This window comes from Zosterops lateralis (genome assembly GCF_965231275.1).
Source record: "Zosterops lateralis genome assembly, chromosome: 2".
Classification (NCBI taxonomy): Eukaryota; Metazoa; Chordata; class Aves; order Passeriformes; family Zosteropidae; genus Zosterops; species Zosterops lateralis.
Genome location: NC_139763.1, coordinates 9,224,606 through 9,239,712, shown reverse-complemented (window position 1 = coordinate 9,239,712; position 15,107 = coordinate 9,224,606). Strand labels below are relative to the sequence as shown.

Sequence of the window (15,107 nt, the reverse complement as noted above, 5' to 3'; positions counted from 1 at the left end):
CCAATCACTCTCTGGGGGAAGCCACACACCTTGGATTCACAGGCTCTGCCTCCTTCACCTCCTAGAGAAATTCTCCTACTCCTGAACTTTTCCCATAATCTCCACTTCAGTGGTCTCACGCCCAAACTCTACAGCTTTTCTGTCCCACTTGTTCTTCCCATGCCCTGAGACCTTAAATTCAATTTATTTACACACCCAAGCTTGTCCTTAACTAAGAACCAGGCCTCAGTAACTTCAGGTTTAAGCCATTCTGTTGAAAAACTAAGACAACACTGTCTGTAAGGGCAGGACTGGGTGGCTGAAAACTCATTTGGGCTGAGCTTTCACCCCAGCCAGTTATGTAACCCTTCAGCAAATCAGTTCAAGACATTTATGCCTTGGGTTTTCCACATGTATCAAGTCCAAATGCACATCACTGGCTTCATTTGTAAAGGGTGTTAATACAAATATGCTTTGCAACATGATCAAGAGGCTAATAAAAATAAAATAAAGAGGGCAAAGAAGCGGTTTCAGGTATTGCAAATTGCCTGAGTTTTTCCTGCAAATTTCTGTGGTTTTACAAAAGCACTTAACAGCTACCCATATATATATATATATTAAAAAAAGGGTAGCTAACAGCTAAAAAAATGCAGTTTAATGCACAAACACAATACGGAAAAGGTAAAAGCCTTTCCTGTAGTGTCATTGCAGCTACAGTGGTTTACAGAGAGAAACAAAGCAAGCTCCTAAACAGGGAAAAATGCATCTTACGCTGGACCAAATGATTCTGCCAGAAAGAAAAACAAAAGCAAACATGCTTTTGGATGCAGATAACTTGAAGAGCTCAGGAGGAACATCTGTTTCATTTAAAACATTATAATGCTTATTCTAGAACTGATTGTGATTACTAGAAAGTGGGTGAGTGATTTACAAGCCATTTACAAATATTGGTGGTTAGACCAAATGATACTGCAGGGAAAAAAAACCAGCTAACTTGAAAAGCACATGAAACAATATAACAAAGTTTTAGATCAAAGTTTGCTTATTTTTAAGTGAAGGCACATACTGGTTTTCAAAGACTAAGCAGCTACATAGAAGACTTGTGGAATATTAGGTTTGTGTGAAGCCTCAAGGGGTTACCCAAGCTGTTCCCTGCCTCCAGGCAAGATCAGCCAGGTCCCTAAAGGCTCTGGGCATTATAAAAGCTGGAGGTTTCCCAGACACCTTTTATGGAACTTCACCATCTATACCAGGCTATGTTCACCCAACTGAAATTTGAGTTTTTAGGAACCAGGGTACTGGTTTTTTATTTAATAGAAAGTTTGCACCTCAACAGAAAAAAACTAAAAAAATCCCTTGGCAATACAATAGCCTGACTTTTCACTTAGTAGTAAAACATTCCAGAGACTCAATTCTGTGTTTGAAACTACTGGAAAACAGGCAGCAAACAGAAGTGGTTGAAGCTCCAATGTTGCCTTCAGAGCTATAGATACTGCTTGATCATTACAGTATCTGAGAAAACATATCAGGAATGAGGATCACCAGAGCAGGGGCACTGGAGCTGTGAGGAACACAGGAACTGCTGTATTCAGGAAACTTTTCCTCATGAAATATGATCAGAGATGCCAAGAGCCAGGAAGGAAAGCACTTTCTAGAGCATCATCTCCCTCAGCCCCTTGGTCCTGTTTAAATACCAGCCTCAGGTGAGTTTTTCCATCATAAACAGCAGGCAAAGTGACCAGCTGTACTGTTGCTTGCTGCTACATCAGCCAACAGAGCTGATGGTTCACCAGGGAGGAAGGGAAAAACTCCTTAAAAATGCTGTAGGCACGGGAAATCTTGGCATGTCTCTCTGGAAAGCTGAGCAAGGGGGAAAACATCCGGGTGAAGACAAAAGGGTTTGGTAGGAGGTTGATTTTCACCCCTCACAGTAAACTGTAATGTTTTGTTTGCAGATGTCAGATGATGAATCTGTGTGCCCACTTGCACATGTGTAGAAAGAAAAAAACAATGCTGTTCAAATATGTGAATATCAATTATTAAAATCCATTCAGTTCCTCTTATTGGTAAGTTTCATTTGCTAAGAAATGGGCCACACCCAAAATGCTGGACTGCACATGTGAGGAGAGGCTCTGAAGGTTGCCACATAGCCCATTTTTCCTTGCTTTGTCTTTCTCCACTCCCTTCCCCCCAAAACCAGCATAAAGAAGTATGCTAATGAAGAATCAGCCTTTTCTGTTCCAATGATTTATACTCTTACAGTCACATTGTCTGTTCCTCAACATTTGGCAGTAGTGCTTCCAAAACTTGGGGCAGTTTTTAATATCGTGTGAACGAGTCATTATGTTTCACTTACCCGGGTGACATTTTGGCTGACATGAGTATAATCCATTTTGGATCACCATACAAATGGAATTTACACAGAATCCACATTTTAACTACTTGCCTACCCTGGCATGAATTGGCATTGATTTATCTTCATGATCTCTGAGTTCTTTTTCTGTGTGTCTGCAGAGGACCACATGTTAAAAAGCAAAGAAAAACGACTTAACCTAAATAAAGCTTTAGAAAATTATTCGTGCCCATGTTTGAAACCAAATTTTATATATGAGTATTTTACTGGGAGGAAGATGAGACATTTATGAAAACAGCAACATAGCCATAAAAGCTGTGCTTTCCCCTTGGCTGTTCATGAATGTCTGAATTATTTTATGACTTACCTCTCATATGGCCCATTGATTTTTTGCAGAGAATCAATAATGTACAACAAGACATCAATGATCAGTATTTTCAAGTGATCAGAATTATGACAATAGTATGTCCACAGCTTAATTTATTAAAAAGAAACAGTTACCATTTAAGTGACAAATGAAACGCTATGTTTCTTTAATGTCTATGGTTCTGAGGGATTTTGGCAGAGGAAAATGTTATTAAGACAAAAGCAGACTTTTCAGAAAATGGACACAGCAAATGGAAGATTTACTGGTTGTGGGAAAAAAACCCTCTCACTCTTGTTGAATGGCAAAGTCTTCCAGAATAGGGAAGAAAATTTGAATTTGTTTCATAAACATGCCTGTCTGTTCACTCATCCAGCTACATGATTTGGTTTTGGAATGCACACATGCATTTGTTAAATACACCACTTCACTTGGCATTTCAGGCAGCAGGTTAACCTGAAATGCAAGCAATTTTATGGAAAGAAAAAAAATAATGAAAATCAAGTTCTCTTGCATGTATTTCTATACATTACCATCAGTAAGCCCAGGTTTTGACTCAGCTTATCATTGATGGTTTTGTTAGCATGTATGGATATGAAAGAGAAGCTCTTCCTGATTTTCATAATTCAACAACCTGATCTCCCAGGAGCAAAGGCAACGTAAAAGTTACTTACTCAGGTGCATGAAAGAGCTGTGATCAATATTTGGTCTAATTTCCATTGTTAAAAACAGCAGAAATTAAATCTTGATTTAAATATCCATGAGAGAAAACATGGAGCTGGATCACCAAGACTGTATAATCCATGAAAGGAAAAAAGAATGAAGCTTTCTGTCAGCAAGCAGTTGATCCTCTTTAGTGCATAAGCAAAGCATTCACCTTTGTATCTACTGCGTGCATAAACATCCTCATCATCTTCCAGGGGTGAATATCCCGATCCTACAATACAAAACAAGAGAAAAAAAACAAACTGCAGCAAGAAAGGAAATTAAAAATAAAAGAAAGCTTTGAGAAAAAGACATGCAAGATTAGGATGCAATAATCTATGCAATGTCATCAGCATGGGCTTCTGTGAAGCTCAGAGTCATAGCAGACCCACTTTATAGTGAATTTGGAAGGGGGAAATTGATTTGATAATCCAGTGAATCAGTAAATTTCAAGCGAAATAGTAAATTTCTCTCAATGTTGTGCAATGTTAAGTGACACATGCCAAGTCACAGCTCCTCTGTTTCCATGTAGGTGATCTACTGAGCAGAGAGAGCAGAGCAGGTACAGGTGAAGTGCCTCAGCAGAGGCTTCACTATAAAGTGGTTCTCTAGTGTCAATGGCTGTCAACAACCATCAGGCCAAACAGCAAAAGTAAAATGTAAATAACTCGAGTACAACCATCCTTAGTGACCTGTAAGATCCTCACACCAAGAACAAGACACTGAGGTACACGACCTGCAAACACAAGTTACGCTCAAATCAAAAACACGGTTTGGTTTCAAGCATTCTTCTGGCGTTGTTCAAATAAAGAGACAACAAAGCTCCACACTTTTAAAACCCTGTGCAATGGCTGAAAACTTAAAATAAAGGTAGAAACTGCTTTCTAAAAACCAGAAACCAGTTGGAGCACTGAATACTCAAATAATCCATCAATAAAACAAAGCAGTTGGCAAGGAAGACTTCAGAATTCCCTAAACAACACATCTAAAATTAGCAACTTCAGAGTATGAAGTCTAGTCTAAATTCTAGATAAATCTTTTCTACAAAGAAGGGGTCATACAAATTCCACCTTTGAAGTATCCTTTTAAAAATCTTGCATGCAATAGGCAGATACTCAAGCGCCACAGGAGCTCCATGCTCTATGGCATCTCAAGTTACAGCATTTGGAATTATTTCATCGCCATTTGTTGATGTCTGAGGTCTGTACAAGCTGCTGCTTCAAGTTAGACAAAATTATTTCATTCAAGCACCTCAACAAGATATTGACTCCATGTGCAAAGCATTCAACTGTTCAGCAGAAATCAAAACCAAAAGTTTGATTTCTGTAAACAGACTCCATTCCTTATTAAAGAAAAAAAAAAACCAAAACGTCTGCCCAGAAAATGGTGCAACTTGATTTCCTAACTCTACCAGACTCAAGAAAACCCAACCCACATATCTGCAGCTGCTCCACGGGAGCATCTTCCCAGCACTGATCACTGGGAATTTCTCCACCAGTTTGTGCTGGGACCTGAAAAAGTAAATTTCCAAACAACTTGTCCTCTGAAATTGAGGGATTTATACACACTGAAGTATTTTTATCACTTTGAATAATTTCTCTGGATTTTTTATATTTATTGTTGAGGTTCCATTTTGATACCTAAGCACTGACATCTGAGATACTTCTGAACATAAAAACAAACTTTTTTGCACTTGAAATCTGACTGCATAGCAAAAAGAGCAAGCTGTGATCCCTGAGGGCTTCAGGAAGACCTTGATATGTAAATGAATACCTCTCTAAGCATCAATTTTTCTGCCAGAAATTGGAATAATATTAGCTAATTACTCACTTTGAGGGTTATAAAACTGTTAGCTCGGTGTTAACACTAATAATTGTCCAAATTTTTAGTGTGCAAGATTAGTAAATCTTGGAATTATGTGAGCTGTTATGTGTTTGCCTTTCCTTAGACATGAAACAATTAAGTGCCTTTGAAAGTTTTCTAAAAAAACCTGGCCTTAAAGAGTTATTCACTACTTTTGCCCAAAACAAGGCTCTCTTGATGGAGCTCACATCTCCCATTTTTAGCTCATTTTTTACCTCAAAATGAGAAGCCAGTCAAGTCTCTTTCCTAACAATCAATGTTTTCTTAATAACCCCAACAGGCTTGGCTTGTGGAGCCACAGGAGAGGTGTTGCCATTTCATCTCCATTTTCTCAGCCACAAATCAAAGTGTTTCTACTTCATGTACATTCAAAAGTGACTACCAAGCCATGTAAGGACAAAAGCATTATTCTTTGTTGGAAGTGCTAAAATTATCCCAAATTCGAGGTATAGCCGGTTCCTGTCAAAAACAGATGTGGACTTTGTTCTGGCAGATTGAACTTTGTTCAAGCAAAACACATTAAATAACACTTTCATTTTAAGATTAATCTATGCATTTACACAATTCTGTTTATGTCAGAAAAGAAAAAAAAAAACTTCATTCACAAAATAAAATTCTGTCCCCATTGGAAAGGTTCACTTGTACAGGTCTGATGGCAAGATCAGGTCACAAGAACACAGTGCCAAGCCAGGCACTGCATACACGTGAACAGCACTTCATATGTTATTGTGCTATAAATCCTTTGTAACAGAGAAAAAGAAGGAATGTGACACATAAGAGGCAGAAGAGCTATGCACACTTGCTTTCCCAGGACTGACCTAAGAATTATTTACCTCTTTGAGTTTAATTTAAAGTAAGCTCTACACAACAACAGTGGAGTACATTAAACCAACCTGAAACTTTTTCAGTTTACTGCCTTGAAACAGGACGAGCTCTAGAACACAAGTCCTATAAGGAATTGCTGGGGTTGTTAAGAGTTGCTAAGCCTGGGGAAAAGGAGGCTCATCACTCTCTAACTGTCAGAAAAGATGCTGTAGCCAGGAGGGGTGTGGGTGTGTCTCTTTCTCCCAGGAAAGAGAGAGGAAACAGCCTCAGGCTGGGCTAGGGGAAGTTAAAAATAGCTACTAGGGAAAAAAAATCTTCACTGAAAAGGGTGAAAAGCATTAGAACAAGCTGCCCAGGGAGGTACTTGAGTCAGTGTCCCTGCAGATATCTAGAAGAGCAATATGGCACTTTTGCCACTTAGAGATATGGTTTAGTGGAGCATTAAAAAAAGGCATTTTGGAAAATCATTTTACAACAGTCATTTTTGATGGGTATAAGCCCAGATATGCAGCTTCTGTAAAGTGACCTTACCCCACAGACCACTCGCAGAAAGCGTGTCAGGAGACAGAGCAACGCATCACTTCGTCTGCCCCAATGCACTTTTTATGCCGCTAAACTAATGAATGATTTGGCTTCCAATACTCCTGATATAAGCTTTAAAGGGAGATTCCGAGTAAGCACTGCCTCACGCCGCTACAAGTTCTGGCACGGAAAACCGCGGCGAGCACGACTCGTGGGAAAAGCAGAGCTCGGCGCTGTCATTTCTATGCTAAAATTAATTCAGTGCAGCGGCCCCCGGCCCGGCCCCGCTCCCCGGCCCCGCCGACCCTTCCTCCCCTTCCTCACCCTCGTTCTCCAGGCTGCTCCGGGCCCCCAGGGCCAGCAGGGCGGCGAGGGGCAGCCAGCAGCTCCCCATGCTCCACAGGCGCCTCTGCCCTGCGCGCCCAGCGGCAGCACCGGGGGGAGGAGGAGAAGGAGGAGGGCGGCGGCTCCCGGAGTCTCTCCCGCTGCCCGGCTGCCCCCTCCCGCCGCTCCCGGGAAGGGTATTTTGGGATCCACCGGGGTTACAGCGTCGCCTGTGCCGTGTGTTGTCCCCGCCGAGGGGCTCCAGCTGCCCGCTGCCCTCCGGGAGTGTCCCGGTGGTGCCCTGGCCCGGAGAGGTGCGCGGGGTCCCGGCCTGGGCCGTGAGCGCGGCCCTCCCTCAGCCGGGGCACCGAGCGGGCCGGGACAGGGTCTGCCCACAGCATCACTGAACCGGCTGGGCTGGAGGAGACATTGAGATCATCGAGTCTAACCTATGACCACCAGGTCAACTATAACACGGCAGTGAGCGCCACGTCCAGCCTTTCCTCAAATACCTACAAAGAGAGTGACTGCCCCACCTCCCCGGACGGCTCATTCCGATCCGATGTGTCATCACCCCTTCTGTGGGGGAAATTAATAAAAAAAAAAAAAAAACAAAAAAAACAAAAAAAACAAAAAAAAAAAAACAAAAAAAAAAAAAAAAAACCCACAAAAAAAAAAAAAAACTCACCACTAACAAACAAACACCCCACAACTTACTAAGGTCCCTGCCCTGGTGCAGCTTAAAACCACGTTCTCTCACCCTATAGCTCGTTGCCTGGTGGAAGAGAGCAACCCTCATTTTGCTAGGCCCTCCTTTCAGGGAGCTGTGGAGAGCAACAAGGTGCCCACTGATCTCCTTTATTCCAGGCTAAACCCTGCTCCCTCAGCCTCTCCTCACAGAACTTGTGCTCCAGACCCTTGACAGCTCTGTGCCCTTGTCTGGAAATGCTCCAGCTCCTCAATGTCCTTCCTGAATTAAAGTGTCCAGAACTGGACACAGCACTCACAGTGTGGCCTCACCAGTGCCCAGCACAGGGGACAGTCCCTGCCCTGGTCCTGCTGCCCCACTATTGCTGACACAGGCCAGGAGCCTTCTTGGGCCCCCTGGGCACACCTGGCTCATGTTCAGCCACTGCTGACCAGCACCTCCAGCTCCTTTTCTTTCCAGGCACTCTGCCCCCAGCCTATAGAACAAAGATCACCACATTTCCAGCTTTTTTAACACTGCTGGGAAATGGAGAACAGCAAAAAACCCTAAAAATACAGCAACAATAGCCAATTTCAGCTGCATGGCAGATTTCACAGAATACCAAAATAGAAGAGAGCAAAATGAAAAACAGAACCAAAAGCCACCTCAAAATTATGATGACACATTATTATTGTGTCTTGACCAGACAGAAACAAAATTAATTAAATTAACTTAGGCAGCATCTTCTGTAGTCTGCGGGCACTGCCTACCCTTGATACTGGGAGGAAGGAGAAAGCTCCTTTCACATTTAACCTATTCTTCAAATCAGAGAAAAAGTGTGTGGGAATTCCTCACACTTTCAGAAAGTTTTTCAGTTTGAGCATGTGTAGGAAGAGAATGACCAGTTTCCACCACTAAGTCTCCAACATCTGGATTTAGTTCCTAGATGTTTTGACTCATAGAGTTTTACATTCCACAGTACCTGAAGGCATATCAAATATGTCCCACATCAAATAATGTGAATTTAAAACTTAGCTCTACTGCAGCAAACTGAAGAGCTTCTTGGAGTATGGCAGGGCTATGATCACTCTAAGACCTCAGAAGTCTGGAAGAAGCACATGATGGGGCAGAAAAGGCACAAAATGTTCACATTTTATGCGTAAAGATATTTGCACTCATTTTTTTATGACGGTACTAAAAATGGAAAGCTGAGTTTTTAATCTCATTCTTTACTGGCTGAACATTTCACCCCAGAGGTCTGCAAAGTTCGTGCTTAAAAACCATTTGCCTTGGTGGCATCTCAGTATTTGTTTAAAAACTGCCTGCACAATTAAGTGTTTTGTTGCATCTGCTCTGTGAAGCTATATATATATATATATTTGTTTTGTTTTGGTATAGAAATGCTACAATGCTACAATCATAGAATGGCTTGGGTTGGAATGGACCTTAAAGCATTGAAACAGAACCATTTTGTATTCAGCAATAGTTGTGCTTGACTGAGAAGCAGAGGATATCAAGAAAATCATGGCATGTTCCTGAATGCCAATCAAGTTAATAACTCTATGTGCAGTTTATTAGCCCAAATGATTAACTTCCAGAGGTGTTTAGGCATTTCCCTGCTCATATATATGGAAATACACAGGTGTATAGCACAGATTTGAGTTTCCATGCACAGCCACAAGCTCCAGTCAACTGCTGGGCTTCTATTCCTTGCAGGTGTACAGTCTCTCAGGCACAAAAAGTAATCCTACGTGTAGATCCCCTCAAGACTGTACACAGATTAATTCACCGTGTCCCAGTATTGATTAAGATGAAACACTGTGTTTTAGCACACAGGTTCCAACTTGCTTCAAGAGAGATGCCTCATACAAGATCCCATCAAAGAACAGCTCTTTCAAAGTCACAATCAAAGCACAACTGAAATACAGAATGGAAAACTTCATAATTATCAAGCTCTAAAGAGGTCAGAGATGCCTCAAGTTTGCATGCCAGCAGTATCTTATGCTTTGTGAAACAAAACCACCTAATTACACAGAAATCATGAATCAGATTAGAAAAATGCAGGAAAATTATTCTTTTCCCAAAAGATAATCCCTTTCCTCCTCCCTTGCCCTCTGTGACCCAATGTGACTATGAAGAAACACTGCAGTTGACACCTGCAGTGAGGTGTTTCCAAGCAGATTAATTACACATTGAGAGAGTTATGGCTTTGCACAGAAGGCAGTTAACAAAATAAAACTTGTTTCATGTGTTGCCAAATATTGTGGAATAAAAAAACCCCACTGCTCCTGGCTCAAGGAGATTCCATCACTTCAAAGAAGTACCATATCCAGAAGCAGGTAGTCATGCCCATGCAGTTTACTCTGAGAAACATCAGTGGTGGGGTGGAAACTGCGTGGACACAGAAGGTAGTGCTAGTCCAGAAAAGCTCTGTAAAATACAACTGAACTCTGCTTTCTTTTATGGACACACATAGATATTTTAGATACAGCAAAACCAAAACATTTTCCACCACTGATTTTGGTTTATTTTTCCCACTCCAGACTGGCAATAAAAAGTGGAAGTGGCTCAAGTAGCTCTGACTCAATGCAGGCAGAAGTCCTGTAATACAACTGCAGTCCAGGGAAAGCTGGCAGACAGAACAAGAAGCTACAAACCCTTTTGCCAACACATCTGTGTGATCCAGGAACCTTAGTGCAGTCCCAGGCTGCTCCTGGATACCTTGCTCCATTGCAAATTAATTTGCTTTTACTGTAATAATGTGTTTAGTGTTAGAATGAGCAGTATGTTCAAATGCTGCTTGCAGTTTAAATGGCCAAAGGTAAATACTATTAACTTGAAGCTGTAAAAAAAATAATAATAAAAAAATTAAAAATCCTCCATGAAAATTGTGCCCTTATTTTCAATTAAAACAAACAAGGCATTTCCAGAATACCAACTAGGGAAATTTTAAAGCAAATTCCAGAATCCTAATTCTGGAAATTCCGGTTTGCCCTGAATTGCTGTTGTGATGTGACATTTTGTGTGATTCAACAGAAAGTGAGGATTTAATTTAATTTCGGGTTATGAAATGTATATATTGGTTTCTCAACAGAAAATTAAAGAAAATGTAGACAAAAAAAAAAAGTGAAATATATGAATGAAAAGCTTCTGCTATTGAAATAAATGTTGGTTACTGGGGGGAGCAGGGAAGAAGCTCAAAAGTCCAATAAAGATACACTTATGAGTCAATATTGGTACAACTTCCAAAACTTCCAAGAAAATGATCAGTCATCTCCTTTGCTGATCCATGTTTCCCATATAAGCCACGTTCCCTTGGCTGCTGGGCAGTGTGAGTCACAAGGTGCCACAAAGATGCATCAAGAAGATGGGCTCAAGCTGGGAGCATGGCTCAAAGAGAAAAATCTGAACATTACATACATGAATAGTGCCCTCAAGTAATACTGATTTTTCAGCCCGACCAGTGAATTGGTTTTTATTTGTTTTGGCTCATTGCTCAAAGTTTTAAATAATGAGGAGCAGAGGAAAAGGGACAGGTTTCGCTTCCATCATTTTTAAGCTGCCAACAGAAGGTCCAAAAGCCTCTTTCCTCCCTTTTAAAAGGCTCCACCTGAATAAAGAACTTTCAATAAAGTGAAATACATCTAAACAAAATAAAAACTCTGAAAAGACAGGTAAAGAAAATAAATCACTGATCATTTGGAAAGACACCTAGTTATGCCAGCAGGAGACTAACAGGGAGGAGACTGGAGAAAAATGTTTTGTTTCTTCAGGCTGTGAGGAATTAAAAGCTTTTTTAATTAAAAGAGTTTTGCTTAAGCCATTCCTCAATAAATAATTCTAAAGCAATTAGTGGCAGCATCTCTCTTTATGATCAGAAACTGGCACAGGCTGTTTCCACAGAAAAGTGATGATCCCTTAAGTGTCATGAACCCCAAGTGTCATAAACCCTAAAATGCAAATCAATTCAGCTGAACATGAAAATGTACATCCTTTAATCGATAGGTTTAAGGAAGATAAGTGCTGCATTACATCTACACAAAACAGCTATTTTGCTGTTTGCATACTGCAAAATATATTTGTTATCCTGAGCACAGATGTGTCTGTGCTTGCCTGCTATGCCTAAACTTTGGCTAAGCCTTCAATAGGTACAGCAGCTGTGGGGTTGTCCATGGATATAGAAGAATGTTTTATACAGAAGAATTGACATTCTGTGTCTGACAAACTACAAGAGGCTCTGGAAAGACTGTTTTCTGCAGTGGCCATGAGGGGTCAGAGCCTGGAGCAGTGTCTCTGTTGTTATTCCACATCACACACATCATCACTATGGTCAGGATTAAGAGACTCACTTCTGGGAAGAAGGGAGTGACTTTGAGTGGAAAAAAGAGAAATAATTCCTGTGAACATACTCCAATATGATTTTTTTTTGTTTCTGTTTTTGTTTTCTTTCCTTATATTAAGATATTTGGAGTCTTTAACATAGGCCTACATTTTAGGAGCACATTGAAAACACGGAATAACAGGAAGTCACCTACAGAAGGCCAATAAGGGACTGAAAAGTGATAGAACTAATAGTAACTGTTTAATTAAGTAAAGACCATTTAAGCTGAAAGTCTCTCTGACAAGTTCCAGTAGACTTTAGATAACTTTCCAAAGGAGGAGACTGAAAACTAATCTTGATATATTCTGAATTAGTGGTAGATGGAAGAATTTTTTTTTCTTTTTAATGCTGACACTGGAAATTGACACATCTCAGTTTCTAACTTCTAATACTACAGTACCAGATACACTGGGGTTTTTATCCTTGAGACACGTTATTTCTGAAGCTCTGCCATTTTAGAAAGATTTTTCAGATTTTATGATCAGACTAAAAGAAAGGCTCCCTATGAAAAAAATCTCAGCTTCAAGTGTCAGATACTACACCAACATTTGAAAACTAGCATCAGGAGCTGCCTTTTGTCCATAGGAAACTCTCCAACAAGTTTCTAGAAAACAGAAGGGGAGTGGAAAAATATGATGTTACTGACAGTGATCTCCTGCTCTTTAGTAAGTGGAGTCACAGAATGTCAGAAGCAACACAGAAATACTATAAAACCCAAGCTGGCAGCGAGCACCCTTCTTTGAAGAAAATAGAGACTTTAAGGACTCCAGGACTACTTGTAGTCATGCTTTATTAGTACTTCGCAAGGTTATAAAAAAAGTGGGCATTACATCAGTGAAGAACAGCTGAAGAAACAACTCTGGGGGAAGTAGGGCAGTCAACAGAACAAAAACTGAGTAAAGACAACAGAAAAACAGATGGAACTCAAAAAAAAAAGAGATGTAAATTTAATAGCAAACCAATAATTGAAGGAAAAAGTAAGCAACTGCTTACTTACAAGACTCAGGAGGAGATAAGTATTTAATTTATTTAAAAGGAATAGTATTAAAAAACAGACTCACAACAAACAGTATTTAATATATCCAAAAGCACAGAAGTTGTATAAACCTCAAAAGTTCTTCTCACAGAGCCAGCATAAAATAATGCTGATTAAATTTTAAAGGAACATTTGAGGCAGTCCCTCCAAACCCCTGCTCTTTTTTCATTAATATTCATGTCAGTGGCAAATCCCCTTCAGGAGAATGTTCTCACTTCCATCAAAATCAAGAGGGTAAACAAATTTCCTTCCTAGAGAGTGGTTACCAAGGTCATTTGAGAGGATATTGGCTTAGAAGATCCAGCTTCACTGATGATACACTGTTGGGGGCAAGACAATGCAAAAAGGATACAAAGCTATTAACGTGTCCAGAGGAGGCTACAAAAGATGGAGAAGGATCTGGAGGGGAAGCTGTGTGAGGAGCAGCTGAGGTGCCTTAGTCTGTTCAGCCTGGAGGAGACTGAGGGGAGACCTCACTGCAGTTACAACTTCCCTGTGAGGGGAAGAGCAGGGGCAGGCACTGATCTCTGCTCTGTGGTGACACTGACAGGAGCAGAGGGAATGGCCTGAAGTTGTATCAAGGGAGGTTTAGGTCAGATATTAGAAAAAGGTTCTTCCCCCAGAAGGTGGTTGGGCACTGAACAGGCTCCTCAGGGCAGTGGTTACAGCACCCTGAGAAAGTTCAGGAAACATTTGGACAGTCGTGGCAGCTGTGATTCTTTGGGCTGTCCTGTGCAGAGTCAGGAGTTGAACATTGATGATCATCCCAGTGGGTCCTTTCCAATTGAAGATACTCTATGATTCTTTCTATATATTATATAGCTGTAGTGCTGAAGACAATGCTCAGAAACTGCAAATGCTCCAAACTAGAAAGTAAGTAAATAAAAAGAAATCAAAATAATACTCAATTTCCTCTGCCTTTGGAACCCTAACTGCTGGTATAAGGCAAAAGGAGACCTGGCAACACCAATATAATAACTTAAACAAACTTAATGATCTCAACACACTGAGGCCATGTTTCCAGAATGTAGCCCTGGTTCGTACCTGAGATGTTTTGGTTTTCTGAAATTCTCTTCCCAGGGAATTTTCTGTAAACAAGAGAAGTGTTTTTGCAAACTGTACTTTGTTTACATTCTTTTCCTAGGAGGGACTTCTTCTTGATGTCCCTCTAGTCTGACCCATGTGATTGAAGAGGTTTGTCTTTGTTTCACCACTCAAATTGGTCTGTGTAGAAAAGTACACAAGGGAGACACATCCCAAAAATAAAGGAGTCATTTTCAGCCTTCTGAAGTCGGATTCTTGTGTCATTAATGGTGTACAACAGCGTCACCAGAATTACACCCTGCTTTTTCAGGAGAGGGAAAACGGCTATGGAAAATCCACTGCCATTACCAGAAACAGGAGAGGTGACTGAAGCACCTAAAATGGAACCCTAAAAGAAACCTGTTTGGAAAGAAGAAGAACATGTACACAGCCAACCTGTGGGTTTTACAAAAGGTATGGCCAGCACTGTGGTCCTCAGCAAGGAGGATGAGGATGATGATAATGCCCTGTTTCCTTCAGCTCCTGAAATTGCAGTGGCCCAGGCTCCTGACATCAGGGCAGAGTGGGCTGGGAAGAAGCAGGGAAATGTGAAGTTGTGCTGTATTTGATGCAGTTACCTAAGGATGGCCACACTCTAGGTCCCTTTCAATAAGGGCAGGCTGGTATGTAGGGATTGATGAACAACATCTGGCAGGAATGACCAGCTGCAGCAAGCAATGCTGGCAGACAGCTTCAAATTACCAAATTGCCAAAGTCAGGGTTCACTTAACACAATAGTTAGGATATTATCCTTTAATAGTCAGTTCTATGAATTTTAGTTTGCACAAAATCAGTTTAGTACTGAAAAAAATCTCAAGTTTCGTAAACATCCTGATGATGACAACTAAAGGCTGTCAGAAGAAAAAAAAAACCAAAACAAGAGAAACTTGTAACAGAACAGATATTTTTAAATAACAGATGCACAGACTTGTTGGTATTCTTGTTACACCAGTTTCCTCTGAGTGTCAAAATATTACACTAGTC

General features: G+C 40.8%; 1 protein-coding gene across 3 annotated transcripts in view; it reads right to left on the bottom strand.

Moving 5' to 3' along the window:
- SRPX (sushi repeat containing protein X-linked) overlaps positions 1-15,107 on the bottom strand; it is a gene marked incomplete at its 5' end in the record, with an annotated part of 41,742 nt that overhangs the window by 14,644 nt on the left and 11,991 nt on the right. The window contains 2 exons of one of the 3 annotated variants that reach the window (XM_083855019.1): positions 3,574-3,633; positions 6,936-7,007. In XM_083855019.1, the coding sequence (XP_083711145.1) occupies positions 3,574-3,633; positions 6,936-7,005 (130 nt within the window). Of the gene's footprint in view, positions 1-3,370; positions 3,431-3,573; positions 3,634-6,935; positions 7,008-15,107 lie in introns of those variants that run through there. The other 2 variants (XM_083855018.1, XM_083855020.1) reach the window with 2 other exon arrangements.